Source organism: Bos grunniens, chromosome 15, assembly GCF_055505025.1.
Source record: "Bos grunniens cultivar Pamir isolate PY7600 chromosome 15, Bosgru_T2T1.0, whole genome shotgun sequence".
Taxonomy (NCBI): domain Eukaryota; kingdom Metazoa; phylum Chordata; class Mammalia; order Artiodactyla; family Bovidae; genus Bos; species Bos grunniens.
Window position 1 is genome coordinate 41,052,668 of NC_141179.1, and position 18,210 is coordinate 41,070,877.

General features: G+C 46.6%; 1 protein-coding gene across 21 annotated transcripts in view; it reads right to left on the reverse strand.

The window, feature by feature from the left end:
- MICAL2 (microtubule associated monooxygenase, calponin and LIM domain containing 2) overlaps positions 1-18,210 on the reverse strand; it is a 240,860-nt gene that overhangs the window by 125,316 nt on the left and 97,334 nt on the right. For 19 of the 21 annotated variants that reach the window (XM_086340019.1, XM_086340017.1, XM_086340018.1 and 16 more), the window contains exons 5-11: positions 16,244-16,360; positions 14,487-14,588; positions 10,832-10,987; positions 7,700-7,800; positions 3,187-3,444; positions 1,896-2,011; positions 941-1,067 (exon numbers count right to left, since the gene is read on the reverse strand). In XM_086340019.1, coding sequence (XP_086196145.1) covers positions 941-1,067; positions 1,896-2,011; positions 3,187-3,444; positions 7,700-7,800; positions 10,832-10,987; positions 14,487-14,588; positions 16,244-16,360 — 977 coding nt within the window. The remainder of the gene's footprint in view (positions 1-940; positions 1,068-1,895; positions 2,012-3,186; positions 3,445-7,699; positions 7,801-10,831; positions 10,988-14,486; positions 14,589-16,243; positions 16,361-18,210) is intronic. The other 2 variants (XM_086340006.1, XM_086340013.1) reach the window with 1 other exon arrangement.

Here is an 18,210-nt window from a genome sequence, read left to right on the forward strand (position 1 = left end):
AATGTGGGGGAAGTCAAGAGTGAATATAGATAATTGGCTGATTTTTAAAATTCACACCATTTTTATGCTATTAACTGAAGAGGTCAGAGCTTGTGTGACTCTAAGTCAGAGAGAGAAAAAATAGACTCTAGAACCTCAGATGGAAAGGACTTGATATTTAATCAAGTAGATTATTCAAGAGAGCTATGCTCAGCAATGGGCTTCCCTGGTGACTCAGACAATTAAGGATCTGCCCGCAGTTCAGGAGTGCATGTGCTAAGTTGCTTCAGTCATGTCAGACTCTTTGTGACCCCATGGACTGTAGCCCACCAGGCTCCTCTGTCCATGGGATTCTCCAGACAAGAATATTGGAGTGGGTTGCCGTGCCCTCTTCCAGGGGATATTCCCGACCCAGGGATCAAACACGCGCCTCTCATTTGTGTCTCCTGAATCGGTAGGAGGGATCTTTAACACTAGTGCCACTTAGGAAGTCCAAATGCAGAGACTGGGGCTCAGTCCCTGGGTCAGGAAGATTCCCTGGAGAAGGGAATGGCTGCCCAATCCAGAAATGGCTACAATGGCCCAATCCAGAATTCTTGCCTGGATAATTCCACGGACAAAGGAGCCTGGCAGGCTACAGTCCATGGGGTCGCAAAGAGTTGGACATGAGTGAGTGACTAACACTTTTCACTCTTCATGCTCAGCAGTGCGTGTGCTCAGTGACTAGCAAACATGTAAATACGTGTACATATGTGGACACACACCTACATGTTCCAGTTCTTTCCTGTGGGCTAGAGATGCTGACTACCCTGTGGCTTTCCTAGAGAGAGGAACTGCCCCACCTTTAGGCCAAGAGGCATTGGTGACCTCGGTCCCAGGACTGTGCCAAGATTTTAGGTGACCACCCCTTCCTACCACTCAGAGCACAGTGACCCAGACAGGACTCCAGGCAAGGCCTTACCTGATTTGGCTTGATGTTGTTTGAGTTGAGGTTTGGGTACCGTGTCGCCGGGTCTAATGTGTACTGCTCAAAGTTCTTGTTGATGTTCTCTGGGGTCGTTTGAGGTAACAGTCGGTAAAGACTTTCTCTGGAGGGAGGCAGAGCTGGGGTCAAAGATTGCTCTTGCAACCTTGGGCCTTCGGTCCCACCCCTTCCCTCCCCCACTCCCCGGCCCCTGCCCCGCTTCCCCTGTTCTCAAGAATTTCTTAGATGTGCTTGCATAACCCTTCCCAGCAATGCCTGGCCCTCCTGGTTCCTGAGATTTATAAAGCAAGGGAGAGTCAACAGGGTTGGGAGGAAGCAGGAGGGAGCCTGGGAGGTGGTGATGCTGGCCTCCTCCCCTGGGCAGAGGGCAGGGACTCAGCTGGCAGCCCAGCGACCTGTGGTTTTGCTATAACTGCCACTCAGCCTCCTGTGGCTGCTCCCTCATGACCACAGGTCTCCACACCCAAGACCAGCAGAGGCCTGTCCCCACCCTCCAGCCCTGACTTTTCCCAGTCCACCAGCTGTCACAGCCATGTGGCCCACAGCAGGGGTCTGGGAGGAGGCTCAGGATCTCAGCAGTGGAAGAGACCTAGGAGGTCAGAGCACCCAACCCTCCACGGAGTGGGACTCAGTGCTGCAATGCAAGCTTCCCCTAGACCTCTTCTGGCTCCTCAGCAGTGCTGAGAACCCCAACTTTAGGGCTGCCCTGAAAGATGAAGATTTCTCTTTGGCATCCAAGACTTAAGAGCCTGGCCCCTAGGGAAGTAGATCATGACAGAGGTACGGGGATACTGAAGGTCAAATCGGCCACGTGTAGGAAGGCAGAGAGAGCGGGGTAGGGGCTCCAGATTTCATCCAGCCTCATTCCCTCTCCTGCCTGAATTTTGACTCGGCCCTGCCTCCAGCTGAGGGTTCTGCTGTCAGTACTCACCTTTCAGCCAGAAGCTCCAGGGGAGAAGTGCCCTGGTCCCAGCTTTTCACCATCCATGCAGTGTCAAAGGCTGCCAGGAAGCCACGGGCACAGCCAGTGCCCATGGGCCAGAATGGCTACAAAAGACACATACAAAGTTCCAGTTGATTCCAGTGATTCCCAGCCTGCCATCCCATTCTATCCAGCACTTGGTGTTTGCCAGGCCCATGGAAGGCACTGGGAGGACAGAGAGGTGACAGGCACATCCCTGGGATTCACCACAAACACAAGTAACTGTAGCATACAGTCTACGCAAGGGTGCTATGACATGGGACAGCATAACTGCTTTGGGGGCTCAAAAAGGCAGAGGCAGATTCCCACCCACCCTGGGGGAGGGAGACAGAAATAATCAAAGAGTACTTCATAGAAGAGGTACGTTCATGCCGATTTTAAAGAATGGATAGGATTCTGATCTTGATCCATTCCGGAACAGAGAGCAAAGGCTTGGTGGTAGGAAAATAACAGAGCCTGATGGCAGAACAGCCTGTCTGGTTTGGGTGCAGCAGAGAGCGTGGGAGGAGAGTGCTGAGAGAGAAAGCTGGGAAGGAGGACTGGGACAGCAGCACAGGGCGTGCTGAGGGCTTACGCAAGGAGCTTAGGTCAGAGTCTGCACACCGGGATGAACAAGCGTGGATTCACGAAGCTAAGTTCTAACTAAACTGCTCCATGTGCACCCAAAGCATGGTTTGAAATTTGATGCTAACGTGGCATACATGCATCAGCATTTTTTGGTCAGTGCTTACATTAAGATAAAAATTTCTCCCTCCTGAAAGCATTCATTTAATCTAAGAATGCTAGCATCTGCAGATTTTCTGGGAAGAATTTTGAGCAAGGAGGCCATGGACTTTGGAGCCAACACTCCTTTCTTGCTCCTATATGAACTCTATGCTGAAAGTCCACAGAGATCCACAGACTGGAGGAAGAAGTCTCAGGATCTACAAGCTCTAAGAAGGATGGCCCATGAAGTCCAGACTAGGGCGGCTAAATTTTGTGCTCCAACCGAGAAGCCAGCCCAGAAGAAACCAGAAGGGCAAGGGAAAGTGTTCCTGCCGGTACATAGGCAGAGTTGACTCCTCTGAATTTAGTCAAAGGGCAAGCTCTGAGGCCAGGATGGGTTCGTCAGAGTCCTGCCAATTGGCTGAGAGCCTGTCCTTTCCTTGGGCTTCAGGACAGCAGATGCTGCCAGTTAGAAAAGCAAAGTGGGGGATCTATCTTCCAGCAGGAAGCAGGGGAATCCAAACGCAGGAGGTACCTCAAGCAAGCTGTCACCCACGAGGGCCACGAGCAGCAGGTGTGACTGCCGCTCGCGCACCAAGGCCGCATTCTCGGAGGCGTACATGGAGGTGAAGTCGAACATGGCCACGTCGGGCTGCCCGTAATGGTTCATGGCAAAGTCTAAAGACGGCAGCTGGTAATTGGTGGCGAAGTCTGCAGCCTCGCGTGCGTAGGAAAGCAGGTTGTCCTGGTTCACATTCTCCGCGCGCAGCAGCGTCTCTGTGTCGGTATAGTCCTGGGGGAAAGAACAGGAGCACAGCGTAGCAACTTGCCCCTCAAGAGGGCAAGGAGTCATATCCACTTCTTTGCGAAAGGACTTGGAATGGATTTGCAGAAAGGCTAATTGAGAGAGAACTGGAAAACTGGGGCCCAGGGAACAAAGAGGAACCAAACCAGTCATCTGGAATGTTGAGAGTTATGATTAAGCGTCACATTTGGCTTTGAGCTTCCTGGCATCCAAGGCAAAAGGGAAATGAGATATGTTACAGGGCTTTCCTTATCAGAAAGAAGGAAGCATAGACATTCCTAGGGGAGGCAATTTATTCCTGGCACTAAATTCTAAAAGAACTGTCTGACATAGGAATTTTGACAGAGAGCAGTGTGTTGTAATGAACAGTGTAAATAATGGTCCTGCAGAAGTGCAGAAGCATATGTCATATGGCTGGTTCTTATGATAACGTTCAGTAAAATTAAAAGACAAAAAAGCAAGTGAGTAGGAGTGATTTTACGATGGACTAAGCTAAGCTAATGTGGCCCAGAAATGCTGTGGCAAACAAATCTGAAAAAGAAACGGGTAATTGGCATAACTCTCAAAGTTTCTCTCCAAGGTCAGTTACCCCTTTTCTCAAGAGGCTAAGGGCTCCTCAGGGCCCTGCTTTGCTCTTAGAGTGTTAATGTTGCACTTTCCCACTGGGAGGTAGACAACCCTGAGCTTAGAGGACTAGGATATCCCCCCTGGAGGGACACTGGCGATGATCTCCAGGACATCTCCCAGAGCCAAATCTGCTCATAGTGTGGCTGCAGAAACGAAAAGACCACCTTTCCCAAAAGGTGACACAGAACATGTAAACCCCTGGGGCGCGGGCAAGGACTAGTGTGTAAGACTAACATGGGCCTTGCGTGAGTGAGATCAACAGGTCAGATTCCATCTCTGTTTATTGATTGCATTGACTGTAAATTTGGGCAAGTTAATGAACTTTTCTGAGTCTCTGTACTCTTATTTGTAAAATTTGAGTTTGCAAAATGAGATTAACAAAATCTACTCCATAGAACCATGTGAGAACTGAATGAGAGTGTGTACATGGCTCCCTAGCCCAAGGCCTAGGAATTGGGAAGTTTACAATGACTGAGATTCCAGTCTGTAGTAAGTAATAACGGCCAAACCGCAGTATGTGCTGAAGTGCATCCCCGACACCCCAAGAGTAACGGCATGAGCATTTACAAAGGTCTTAGATGGCACAGCCTCAACCACAAACAGCGACCTACTGTGGCAGTTTTCCCAACAGCCATGATTTCCCCCAAATTCCAGTATTTCCACATCCAAACCACGTCAACTAAATTGAACCCAGAGTTGGCCCAAGAGCCTTTTGTCGGGTCACAGCTGGAGCTCCTATTACTGGCTTTCCTTTCTCATACCTATTCTTAGATCACAAGATCACTCTCCTCCCTGAGGGTATGGGAGGGTGAATGGAGAAATCTCAAAAATATACCCTCTTCAAAACGTGCCACAAGCACCGTTATGGAGGACTGGGTGATGGATGAATGTGGACACTGTATGATGAAGGTGGCACCCGGCGCTGATGCCACATGCAAGACTGTGGGGACCTGGCCAAAGGGCAGACCCCCGCTGTGCTGGGATGACAGCCACCTCCCCCAGGGCTGCTGGGAGGAGCCAAGGGGTCTTGCTGGGCTGGAGGTCCCAGATGAGAGGGTGGATGGTAGAACAGACTTGTAGGAAACAGGCGAGTACAGGATGAGAGGAAAAAAGTGGGAATGGGGCTATAAGAAAGAGGGTAGGGCCGAGGAAGGAGAGCCAAATGAAGACACAGGAAGGAGGTGAGTTTGGGCCTCATTTTGCACAGGCCTAGGGAAGACAAGTTGGGTCCTAGACGGAGGTGGGGAGGGAGAGAGGGAAGCAGGAAACATGAAAGAAGAGTGGGGAATCCAACAGGTGTAGAGGTGGAAGGAGGCTGTAGACCAGAAAAGAAGGTTAGGCAACACCTATTCACGGCTTCAGATGAGGGCGGACTCCACACAGGGAGACCAACTGTGATGTGCATCTGTCCACCTCACACTCTAGGCCTCCAAGCTCCCTTCTACTGGGGTTAAGACCAAGCCTGCTTGTTCATAGGTCAGAGAGGCGGGGGCCTGGAGGGACACACGCAGCTCAGAGCCCAGAGGCAGGGCTCCTATAGGAGAAACTTTACTCTCCCTTTGGTAGTCACGGGAAAAGGCCCAGAGATCAGCAGGAATAGATGGGGAAGCAGGTCAGTTAGTCATTCAGCAAACATTCACTCAACACATTATGTATCTCAAGGAAGATGCTGGCCCATATACAGACAAGAAAACAAGATTTGCCATTCCTCTGGGAGCAAGTAAACAAGGGCAATTTAAGTAGATTGGGGTAGACAGGTCAGCTCTCGGCTTGTGCAAATACTATAGAGCTTGGCTGGACACCTGGAGACTCCATGCAGGACCCCTGAACCAAATGGTGTCTAGCTCTCCCATGTCCAGTCTGGCCTCCAATTTCTAGAGTTCATGTCTTATATCTCAAGCACCCTCTGCACCAGCTCAGATGATGCTCCCAGATGCTCTGAGGCAGAAGGAAGGCCTTGATGGGGACAACCATGGGCCCCCAGCTCCTGCAGTAATTATGGGACCAAAGCTCAAAGTTCCCACCCACCTGTGCCATGGCACAGAGCCTGAGGGTAGCATGGAGGGGCTTTGGCAATGCCAAAAACTCAAGTCACCGTGAGCAACATGTTGTGGCCAGGACAAACACCCTGGGATGACCAGGAGGAACCTCAGCATCCCAGAAGGCCAGAGTTTTCAGCCAGTGACATGGGAACCCTAATTCAAACTTGGCTTGACTCCCCAGAGATGGGCTAAGAAGAACTTGTGTAGCTCCTTCCAAGCCAAGGTACCCACTGTACCTGCACCTGGGGCCCTAAATAGTCCTTCACTATCTGACACAGGCATCCCAATGGAGGAGGTAATTTTGGGAGGCACATCTGTGGAGCAGAGGGAAAAAGGGGGCACGGCCTTACCTCCCCCAGACCGGGTCAGTAGTGGGGCACCAGATGTTGAAACCCACATCCGCTGACTGGGCTAAGTTGGCTTCATTCACTACCCCCCCTCCCATTCCCAGCCTCCTGTCCAGCAACTCAGGCTCTCAGCAAAGCCCTGAGCTAATGCAGAGGAGGCCCAGGGGAGGGCTGGGTTACTAAAGCCGCCCAGCGGGCTGCCAGCACAAGCTGGCATGAGGATAGGCGCATTCTTCTCTGACAAGCATCAATGAATGGTCACCATGCTGCCTGGGCTATAGGCCGACCCCCTGAGAGCAGGCTGACCTTGGATTGCATGATCCTTATCTTAAGGCCATAGCAGCAGTGGCGGCAGCAACCAGGGCTCTGGAAGGATTGAAACCTGATCAAAGAAGCTGTCAGCCCAGGGCCGGTCACTCCATGTGCTCTTTCCTTGCAGCCCTGCTCTCTGTATAAGCAGGAAGGTGAAAAAGCAGGAAGCAGAGGCCAGGAAGGACAGCAGGTCAAAAAAGCAGGTGTCCAAACCGTCAGTGGGGTTGCACAGAGTCGGACACGACTGACGAGACTTAGAAGCAGCAGCAAACCAGGCAGAGAAGTTGCGGAGGGAATCTACAAACCTGCAACATGTCAGTGCTCTGCATACGTTTTAAAATATATTCCTCTGAACAATCCTTTTAAATAGAAACTATTATTCCTATTCTGCAGATGAGAAGACTGAGGCTCAGAGAAGACAAGCAGCTTAGTCACAGTCCTGAGTTAATACATGGCAGAGCCAAGATTCAACTTGAGTCTTCTTGACTACAATAACGCTTTCCCCCAGACCTTGACAATGGGGCCACAGGGTGAAATTCACAGGTAAATGTGCCCATGTCCCACTAGGACAACGAACCACTATCTGCCTCCAAATTATGTGTGACAGCCCAGAAAAGAAGGAGGGGTAAATGAGACACATGGTAAAGACCCTCACTGACACCTGGGTGAGAATCTCAGCAACCCCCTCATCCAGCTCTCTGCAGGAACACCCCTGCCTCTTATTGTTAGTGTGGGCTCCTCCATCCAACATTCATGCGCCACCAAGGAGGACTTGGTGGGGGGTGGTGCCTTCCTCTACAGTCCCCACCCCACATCCCGACTCAGTTTCTACTCCCACACTCGCTGATGCTGCCAGCCCAGGTCCCAAAGGGAAAGACAGGATCCATACACAGCCAAGAGATAAGAGATACATACATTAATGATGACACCTTTGTCAAGCAAGCTCTGCCTCTTGGCAGTCATGACAAAATAGTGGGTGCAGTCCTTGTAGTAAACAATGTTCTCAAGATCAATCCCTGAAAAGAGAAGGTTATGGACACAATATTACTTCTTCAGCGCCTACTGTGTGTTAGGAGTCCTGCTTTGTCTCATTATAGGTCTCATTATTTATCTGCAAAATATTTGTGTTAGACAAGTTTTGAAGATATAGAAGGCTGGCAAAGATAAAGTCGAGTGCCGGAATTTACCCAAGTCAACACAGCCTTCGTAGTCCCACAAAGATACTATTTTCTTTTTAAATTGAGATATAACTTTGTGCAGGTTTAAGATGTTCAACATACTGATTTGATGTATTTATATAATGCAATACGATTAAGCCTCTATTTCTTTTCAAACTCACAAAGCTCTTTGGGGCTGTGGACCAGTATTTCCAAGTCAGAGCTGAGCACATGGTGCAGAAAGGCACAGTGCTGTTCGTGGCACGGCAGTTAAGTGGCAACAGAACCAGGATTTGAACCATAGTGTGTCTGAATCCAAGTCCCATCCACCGTTTCCTCCATGTCAATAGAAATGCAAGAGCTACGTGAATTCTCCAAAGCCGAAGAGACATTTCTACCATCCTCCTGTTACGTGTGAAAACCCAGGTGGCTCTGGTAGAGCAAGTCAGAGGACTGGATTTTATCTTTTTGTACTTTCCACCAACTGCGAAAGACTTTTTAGGCTAGGTTTCTCCATTTAAAACAATGCCATAAAATAACAGCTTAGCTCAGTGTTTCTCAAAGGAGGCTCTCTAGCCAGCACCATCACCTGAAGACTTGTTAATGCAAATAACTGGGGCCTGACCCCAGCCTACAGAATGGGAAACTCTGGGGGGTCTGGCCAGCAATCTGTGCTTGAAGAGGCCTTACAGGTGATTCTGATTCACCCTCACGTTTGAGAACCACTGGTGTGGCTTCTTAGGAGAAAAAGGAACAGGTTTAAGGCAACTTAGCAGTTATCACAGAGGCGTGCTGGGTAACCATGGAAACCCCTTTATTACTGTTAAATAGGAAACAGCCATCCATGCCTAGGGCCCCCCAGAGGATCCAGGAAATTCACTGCTGTCACTCTGTGAGGGCACTGTTGTCAAAAAAAGGCCAAAGGTGACGACCGCAACAAAGTGTGAAGGAACTCATTGAAATATTTGGAAAAACACACTCAACATCCTGTTATAATTTATATTTGGTGGTTGGTTTATTGTCTTGGTGTTTGAGGGGAAGGGAGGGCGGGAGAATTCTTAAATCATTCAAAAGGGCATAATATGCTGGGAGGAAATATTTTTTTAAAAAATAATGCCACTGTGGTGACCCTCAGAAGGTCATGCAGTGGACACACATCACTGGCCAGTGAGAGGCAGAGTCTGGCTCAATAACTAATCCCATTCCTAGAAAAGGACCTTACGGAAATAATCCAACAGCAGCTTTATCAGTAACAGTAAATAACTGAAAAGTTTGAATCAGAAGTCTGCAAACTTTTACCATAAAGGGCCAGAGAGTAAATATTTGGGGCTTTGAGGGCTATCTGGTCTGTGTTGCAAGCCCTCATGGCACCAAGGTAAGCAAACCGGCCTGGCTGCATTCTAATAACTTCTATTGATGGACAATGAGACTTGAATTCATAAATTTTTTATTTTTCCTTTAAATTTGCTCTTTTGATATTTCTACAGCCATTTAAAAATATTAAAATCATTTCAGGTTGAAAGCAATACAAAAATGCATGGCAAGTCATGGTTTGCCAACCCCTGGTTTAAATGCTTCAGCAGTGAGTGACAATATATGCACTGCATGAGCTATTCCAAACAAACCTGACTGTCAGGAGGACTGGGGACCATGGACAACATTTAAAATGTGATGCTGAATTAGAAAAGCAGAATAACAGTATTGACACTATGGTGAAAGCTCCAGCCATGCAAAAAGTAAGGATGCCAGTGGAGAAGTACCGAAAAGGACTACATGAAAATGATTGTTCCTGGGCTAGGCGGTGCTGGGTGTTAATGATTTATTTTTAGTATAAAAGTTTTATTTAACATTGCTACACTGCCTTTTCAAGGAGACATATATATATTTCAAAGTCAGGTTAAAAAGAAAGGAAAAAAAATCTGAATTTTACTCAATTTGGAACAGGAGTTTCACGCTTCTCCCTCACCCTGCATGATTTTTTCTCCACTATACTTACAGACCATATGACATGTTAGTAATTGATTTGACTATTGATGGTCACCCCCCACCCCCACAACACCTATAGAATATAAACTCTGAAAGAGGGATTTTTGTTTGTTTTGCTAACCCCTCTATCTCATGCCCTTGGAAAATGGATGGTAGGTGTTCAATAAATATTTGTTGAGGAAATGAATGAGTCCTTTCTCCAAGTCCCATGGTTGGGTGTCGTGACCCTCCCTCCACATCCCTGACCATCCCTGGAGGGAAGGGCAGCTGGCACACTGATAAAAGCACCTATGCCTCTTTCTGGACCACCTACAGGTTACTGGTTCCTCATCAGAGCGCTCCTGGAACCCCACACTGACTTAGGGCATAGATTCACTAGCCTATTTTAGGATGGTTTATGCGGCTGTCTCTCCCCAGACAAGGAGCCACTATTGGGAGGAGACCATGTCAACCTCAACTGTGTATCCCATGAAATTGAGTGCAAACTCCAGGAGATGGTAAGAGACAGAGAGGGCTGGCATGGTGCAGTCCATGGGGTCACAAAGAGTCAGACACGACTTGGTGACTGAACAAGAACAAATATGACAGGCAATCAGTAAATGTCTCCTGCGTATAGATGGTTAAATAAATGGTTATCTATTAACCATTATATAAATGGTTATCTATTTTCATGTACAACATCTAGAAATTTCCCTCAAGAATCCTTCCTGTCCCTGAAGGAATTCTGTCCATTATTATCCTAAAGAGAAACCCCTGCTTCCACTTTACCAGAATGAGTCTCTCGGTCCCAAGAGTTAGGAAAGCCAAGTGCCCCCACCCCTCCCCATTCCACCGCACTCCAACCCCTATACAGAACAGAGAAGCATGAACAATAGCCTGGTTTGGAGAAAGGTGAAGGTCCAACCTGTTTCTTTTTTAAGATCCTGAAAAAATTTCTGATTGAAGATGAAAGCCACACCGCTAATCTCTTCCACCTTAGCCTCAGCTGTGCTGTTTCTGTTGATGAAGTTGGCGGTGATTGCAATAGCCAGCTTCCCACGGAATTCTTTTCTTCTGAACCCTGTGTGAGGAAAAGGGAAAAGTGAGTCTTTCTTCTGGATTTGATGTGAAAACTGGAAAAGATACTGAGAAAGCTACTCTCAGATGGCCCATGGGACAGTGAAACCAGAATTTTGGATCTAGAGTATAAAGGCAGACAGAAATGCTAAGATTTGTCCCTGAGGAAGAAACCCACTGGAGGCCTTTCTCAGGGGGACCTGTTCCTTCCCCCAAATTTCTGGGACCAATTTTCCTGGTTAGGCTTCCAAAACAACAGTGTGCTTCTCCAGTGGACAATCACAGGGCTCATCCTTTAGAACAGGGGTCCCCAGCCTCTGGGATCTAATGCCTGATGATCTGAGGTAGAGTGGATATAATAATAAAGTGCACAATAAATGTAATGCCCTAGAACCATCCTGAAACCACCCCCCCATCCCTCACCACCACCCATGGAGAGATTATCTTTAGAAGAAGCAGATATAGACATTGCTGCAAGGTAGGCTCATGAAAGACCCACAGGCAATTTAAACTTACATAATTAAAACTACTGTGTTAGCATATTTCATGTTTTTCCCCATTTGATAAGTAGAATTATGAGATTGAATTCCTGTGGGACAAAGATTTTTAACAAATTCTCTTTCAGTCTCCAGTCCACAGTGACTGGCATTTAGTACTCACTCCATATATGTATAATGGATAGATGGAATTCTAACTTGCAATTGTTTTAGTTCAGTGACTAATTGAGGTTCTTATAGTTTTCAATGATGTGCATTGAAATCACTTTTTTAATGGCCGTAAGAATTCTGCATCCAATTACAATGTGGTTGTTGTTTTGTTTTGTTTTTTCCTTTTCCCTCACACGCCAACTAGCAATTTCAGGATAGCAGTGGTGTGTCCTACACTTCAACTCAATTCTGACAGTACCTACACGGAGATAAGGTCAGATCCCACAGGTTAAGAGCTCAGTCCCACCGACAGTCTTCTATTTCAGATGCCAGTTACAAGCCCTTGTCGTCACCAATGCTTCTGACTAACCAGCTCTAGATTGTAGGTTCAAGACCTCCCTCCTAGGTTTTATTATTTTTCCAGAGTGGCTCTCAGAGCTCAGAGAATATCTTACTGAATAACTCAGGATCAGCCAAGTGGAAGAGATGCTTAGGCAAGGTGTAGGGAAAGCCAGAGCTTTCATACCCTCTCCAAGCACGCTACTTTCTACTCTCTGCAAACCTCCGCTTGTTCACCAACCCAGAAGCTCTCCACACCCTTTCCTTTCCTTTTTTTTTTTTTAATGGAGGCTTTATTACAGACACATGAGTGATTAAATCACTGGTCAATGAGCTCCATCTCTAGCCTCTCTCCCCTCCCATGAGGTCAGGGGATAGGATTAAAAGTTCCAACCCTCTAATCATTTTTTTTTGGCTCTCCTGGCAACCAGTCCCCTCCCTTTCTTAGGTGCTTTCCAAAACTCACTTTATTAACATACACTCAGGTGTGGTGGAAAGGAGCTCGTTATGAATAACAACACAACCATTTCACATTTATGGCTCTGAAATGTTTTCAGGAACCACAGACAAATATCATAACAAAAGATGCTCTTCTTGCTCTCATCACTCAGGAAATTCCAAGGGTTTGGGGAGCTGTGCCAGAAAGGGGACAAAGACCCAGATATATTTGCCTTATTATAAATCACAATATCACGGGGGATTACACACAGGATCACCAACAGGTGGTCCCATTTCAATGGACCACCACCTTCTAATCCTCTTACTTTTTAGCATTTGTCTTTTCCTTCAGTCCAGAATTTCCTTTCCACCCCAGCCCCAGGTACTGACTGCTGTTTACTTTGCTTAACTCAAGGCATTTATCTTGCTAGCAGACATAACCACTGTCTTCAGCACCAGTGGGGATTCCCCTCCCCTTTGCATATGCTAAGACTCATGCTAATACTAAATTGCTCCAGTCCACTCTTTGTGACCTTATGGACTGTAGCCCTCCAGGCTTCTCCCTGCAGGAGATTCTCCAGGCCAGAATACTGGAGTGGAGTTGCCATGCCCTCCCTCTGGGGGATCTTCCCAAGCCAGGGATCAAACCTGTGTCTCCTGCATTGGCAGGCAGGTTCCTACCACTAGCGTGGTGATTCCAAACTTCTTTGCCGAAAATCTCTTTGACTAAACATCTTGAGTTTCTGTTCAACACTCCCTCATTTTGGTTCTTCATTAGACCTTTGTGGAAGTGGTCAATAATGGCCAATAGTCTCTAGTATTTTTTAATTGGAGGTGATTTTGCCCCCCAGTGGGCGTTTGGCCAAGTGTGAAGACGGTTCTGCTTGCTACGACTAAGGGCGATGCTGGTATCTAGTGGGTAGAGGTGAGGGATGCCGCTAAGCATCCTACCACACACACGACAGTCCCCACGACAAAAAACTACCTGGCCCCGGTGCCTTGAGAAGTCTGATCTCGTCTGCTTACCTGGTCTTAAGTTGCTCAGATGGTTCTTCCCCTTCCTGCCCTACTTATGTTAACAAAATGTCAAACCATCCTCAAGGTGGGCGTGGATCCTGGACTTTTATATTCAGACTTACAAACCATCAGAATGACCTCATAAACTAACAGTACAACATTCAGGTGGGCAGCTTAAACATTTTCTTGATCGGTATCCAATATTGCTTGCTTGGGGTGGGGAAGTGGGTGTGGAAGTGGAGAGAGGAAAGGAACAGCACTGTAGAGTAGGAGGGAAGGGCCTTGGCTAGGAGGACCACACTTCCTGAGGGCTGGCAGGTCAACCCCAGTTCTGGGAGGGTGTTCTGTCCCCAGGCGCCCTCCCCGGCAGACATCTGCAGGCTGTAGCCTCTGAGCAAGGCAAGCTTGAAAAATAGACCTGTCCTCAGCCCAAGAGATGCCACGTGGGACCAGTTGGCCTTCAAACCAGGGTCCTAATAGATTCTAGATTCTCCCCTAAAAAACGTGTTATGCTTCCAAACTTAGAAGCAGAGAGGTGTGGTTTTATTCCTTGACAGTTTGGGCTAAACTTATCTTACTACCCAGCAGTGAGCGTGCTGTAAAGTTATGAGAAGAGATGAGGTCCTCCTCCTAGTGTATTCTACTTCACAGTAAACCAATACCATCAACAGTATAAAATGATTCTCTTAGTTGGAAGAAGTATGAAAGTACTTAGCACCCTGGCTTGCACACTAGCAGGTGTTCAATAAATGTATATTGATTTTTTCTTTTAATTTCCATGATGTTTAACCTTTAAAAAGAATGGTTACATATGAGTCTTAGACCAGTCCTTATAGCAATGTTCTGAGAGGTCCTATTCTTCACAAATTACAGAGCTTCCAAGAGAATTAAGTGGTTTTCTCTAAATACTCAGCCTCAAGCAGAGCAGGGCAGTTTGCCCTTCTATCAAGACCCCCAATCCAGCTTTGGCACCTACCATCTTACACCTATTCTCCATGCCTTTCCTGATACACCCTTTCCCACCCCCATCCCTCCATTCTCAGCCCCAAGAAGAGTCATCACCTTCCAGTGTGTTCCTGCGGCCATCTGCGCCAATGATGACATCAAACTCAAATTCCGACAGACAGTGATCTACAGGGAGAAATTCTGCCCGCCAGCCAATTTCTGCCAGGACAGAAAAATGAGATGAGTTGGCAGTGAGAGATGGGAGGACAGAGTGATTACATGCCCCTCCCTGTGTTGGCCATGAGAAATGGACAATGCCACCAGGTACAGGCACCCCAGATAGAGGCTCCAAAGGACAGACCCAGACTGTTCAGATTCACACTTGTATTTGGAGCCCTTCTGGCTTAGTTTCAGTTCAGTCCAGGAAAAGGTAAATCAGCAGTGCCAATTCCATGCCTGGTTTTACTGGTTTCTATCAAGGCTGGGAGTCTATGAAACAACTCTCAGGTGAAATCTTGCTGGTTACCCATAATTAGAATTTAACACCCACTAGGGATCTGGGAGGGCTTCTCTGGTAGCTTAGCTGGTAAAGAATCTGCCTGCAGTTCAGGATACCCTGGTTTGGGAAGATCCTCTGGAGAAGGGACAGGCTACCCACTCCAGTATTCTTGGGCTTCCCTGGAGGCTCAGAAGGTAAAGCACCTGCCTGCAATGCGGGAGACCTGGGTTTGATCCCTGGGTTGGTTTGAGACCCTGGAGAGGGTATGGCAACCCACTCCAGTATTCTTGCCTGGAGAATCCCCATGGACAGAGGAGCCTGGCGGGCTACAGTCCATGGGGTCACAAAGAGTCAGAAACAACTGAGCAACTAAGCTCAGCACACAGGGATCTGGGAAAGGTTAAGAGCACATAATTTGACGTGAGTCAAATCACACATATTGTCCTGCCACAAAAGCCAACTAATGTCTCCCCTAAAATGTCAATATTCTGGGCAAAGGACAGGAGAAATCAGGATTGTAACCTATGTGTGAAACTACAAGGTCTCTGACACAAAACTGGACCCAGAATTGAAAGCCCTGTCCAGCAGCAGAAGAGTTTGATATTAAGATATAGAGGCATCATGAACAAACTCTGGCCATGGTGAACATAAAAGATCAGAATTTTTATAAAATACTAAAAGGAACAAGAGAAAAATTGTTCAATGTGACATACCTAAAATGGATGAATTTTATGGTTTATAAATTATTTTTAAATAAAGCTTAAAAAATATTATAGACCAAATAATATTTCAAACATTTATCTCACATTTATTATCAAAACTTCATTTTTCTTTACTAGATTTTAAAATATCATACAGGTACAGTAAGTGTATGCACATATCTCTCTGTGTACACACAGCTTGAAGAGCATGTGGATGAATTTTATCAGATAACCAAATCTATGTTTTCTTTCCCACTCACTACTTAGACTTCATCTGTCAAAGTACTGCCTCCTAGGGACAGGGTAACCAAATTACAGGTTTAACGTGCGTGTGTGTTCAGCTGCGTCTGACTCTGCAACCCCATGGACTCTAGGCCACCAAACTCCTCTGCCCATGGAATTTTCCAGGCAAGAATACTGGAGCAGGTTGTCATTTCCTACTCCAGGGGATCTCCCCTACCCAGAGATCAAACTCACGTCTCTAATAAATCCCCTGTGAGCTGAAGAACAAACCTAAAGTGACAGCAATGATCCAAAACAGTAAAATATCCTTTCATGGAATTATGTCAAACAGCCCCAGAATAATTATTACAGAATCATCATCTGGGAGTTGCAAATGTTGTTTCCATTTCACAATATCTGATTTCTAGACCAAAAGGAAAATTATACTGTACTTTGATTTTCTTGATCTTCAGGAGGCTCTAGAACCTTCACAAACTCCACATTCACATGGATTTCAACCCCCAATATCAAGGCCACCTTGAACAGGATGAGCTGCAACTGACGAATACCTGTTAGAAAGGAAGTTGAAAGAGATGAACTGTCATTAACAATGTCTGAGTGCCTCTTGTATGCAGAACACTATCTAATTACCATATGATTTCTGAGAATAACAACATAGAGGCATATCTCATTTTATTGCACTTTGCTTTATTGCACTTTCCAGATATTATGTATTTTACAAATTGCAGATTTGTGGCAACCCTGTGTCCAACAAGTCTACCTGTGTCATTTTTTCCAACAGCATTTGCTCATTTTGTGTCTCTGTGTCATATTTTGGCAATTCTAGAAATACTCCAAACTTTTTCATTATTATTGTATTTGTTATGGTGATCTGTGATCAGTGACCTTTGATGTTTACTATTACAAAAAGATTACAACTCACTGAAGGCTCAGATCATGGTTAGCATTTTTTAGCAATAAAATATTTTTAAATTAAGGTATTTACATTACATTTACATTAAGGTAAATACATTACATTAAGGTATTTACATTTTTTACACCTAATTCCATATGCATACACACTAGATAGACTACCGTATTGTGTAAACATCACTTTTACATGCACTGTAATTCATGTAACTTGCTTTATTCAATATTTGCTTTGTTGTGATGGTCTAGAACCAAACCTGCAATTTCTCCAGGGTATGCCTGTGCCCATAATGATCATTACTGAGCACTAATTATGTGCCAAGCACCCTGTGTTCTCTCATTTAACCCTTCCACTGCTTTCTCATTTAACCCTTACAGTGGCCCTTTGGGATAATTACTCTCGTTTTAGAGGTGAAAAATTGAGGCTCAATAGGGCTAAGTGACTTGCTCAGGCTCACAAAGAAGCAAAACTGGAATGTGGATCCAGATCTGTCTGACTCCAAGACTGTGCTCTAGCTGTCAGGCGGATGACACCTGCTATCATGAGGGTGACTCTCTTTTCTGCCTCCTTCCTGAGCTGGGCTATGGGTTTGACAAAACGAAGATGGAAAGAGAAGTAAACAGCGAGTAACGAGTTAATATGTACAGTCAGAGAGTAAATGGCTTACTCTGCCTAAGCTCTCAGCCATCCCTGGTAATGGGTGGAGTGGGGAATCCTCCCCACAAAGTTAGACTCATGTTTTCCACCTACTACCCACTCTCCCAAACTGTCCCAATGAGTGGCTCTTTGTTTTTCCATTTTGCCCCTGCCATTGAGCACAAAAGGGCATGCCTCCAAATACACTTCTGAGAGCACAAAGTTTCAGATTACCTGTGGGTCCCTCTGCATTTTGTGGGCTTCACTCCTTGAACATTTATTGAACATCTACCATTGCACAGTGCCATACCAGGCCCAGGAGATATGGAACCCCAACTAATGGAGGAAACATGGGTAAAGAGAACGGGGCAGGACCTGGTAGTTGGGGCCAGCGGGGTGGCAGAACAGGGTCTGAGCTGCAGACCTGAAAGCCAAGGAGGAGGGACCAAGAATACTAGGTCCTATGGAGAGAGTAATAATATGAAGACTGCAGGAGGCCAGGGCATGGGAGGTAGGGACGCTTCTGGAGAGAATCCCTTTAGCACAGTACTGGGGAGAAATCAGACCACAGTGGAAGCCGGCATGAGTGGAAAGTGGAGGCAAAGTCTAAGTCGCCTCTTTCTAGAATGAGTACTTTGAGGTGAAGACAAGTAATGGGCTCTATCAGAGGACTGGAGGGGCTGAGTGAGGCAAAGGCAGGGGGAAAAAGCGAGAAAGAAACTGAGAGCCTCTAAGGTTGGATAGGAAGTGACCAGTTCTGCCTCTGACTTTGGGGTGAGAGGAAGGAAAGGGCACTTGGGGAGAGGAGAGTGCAGAGGGACTGGCAGGGGGAGTTCCCGCCAGTGGCTTCTC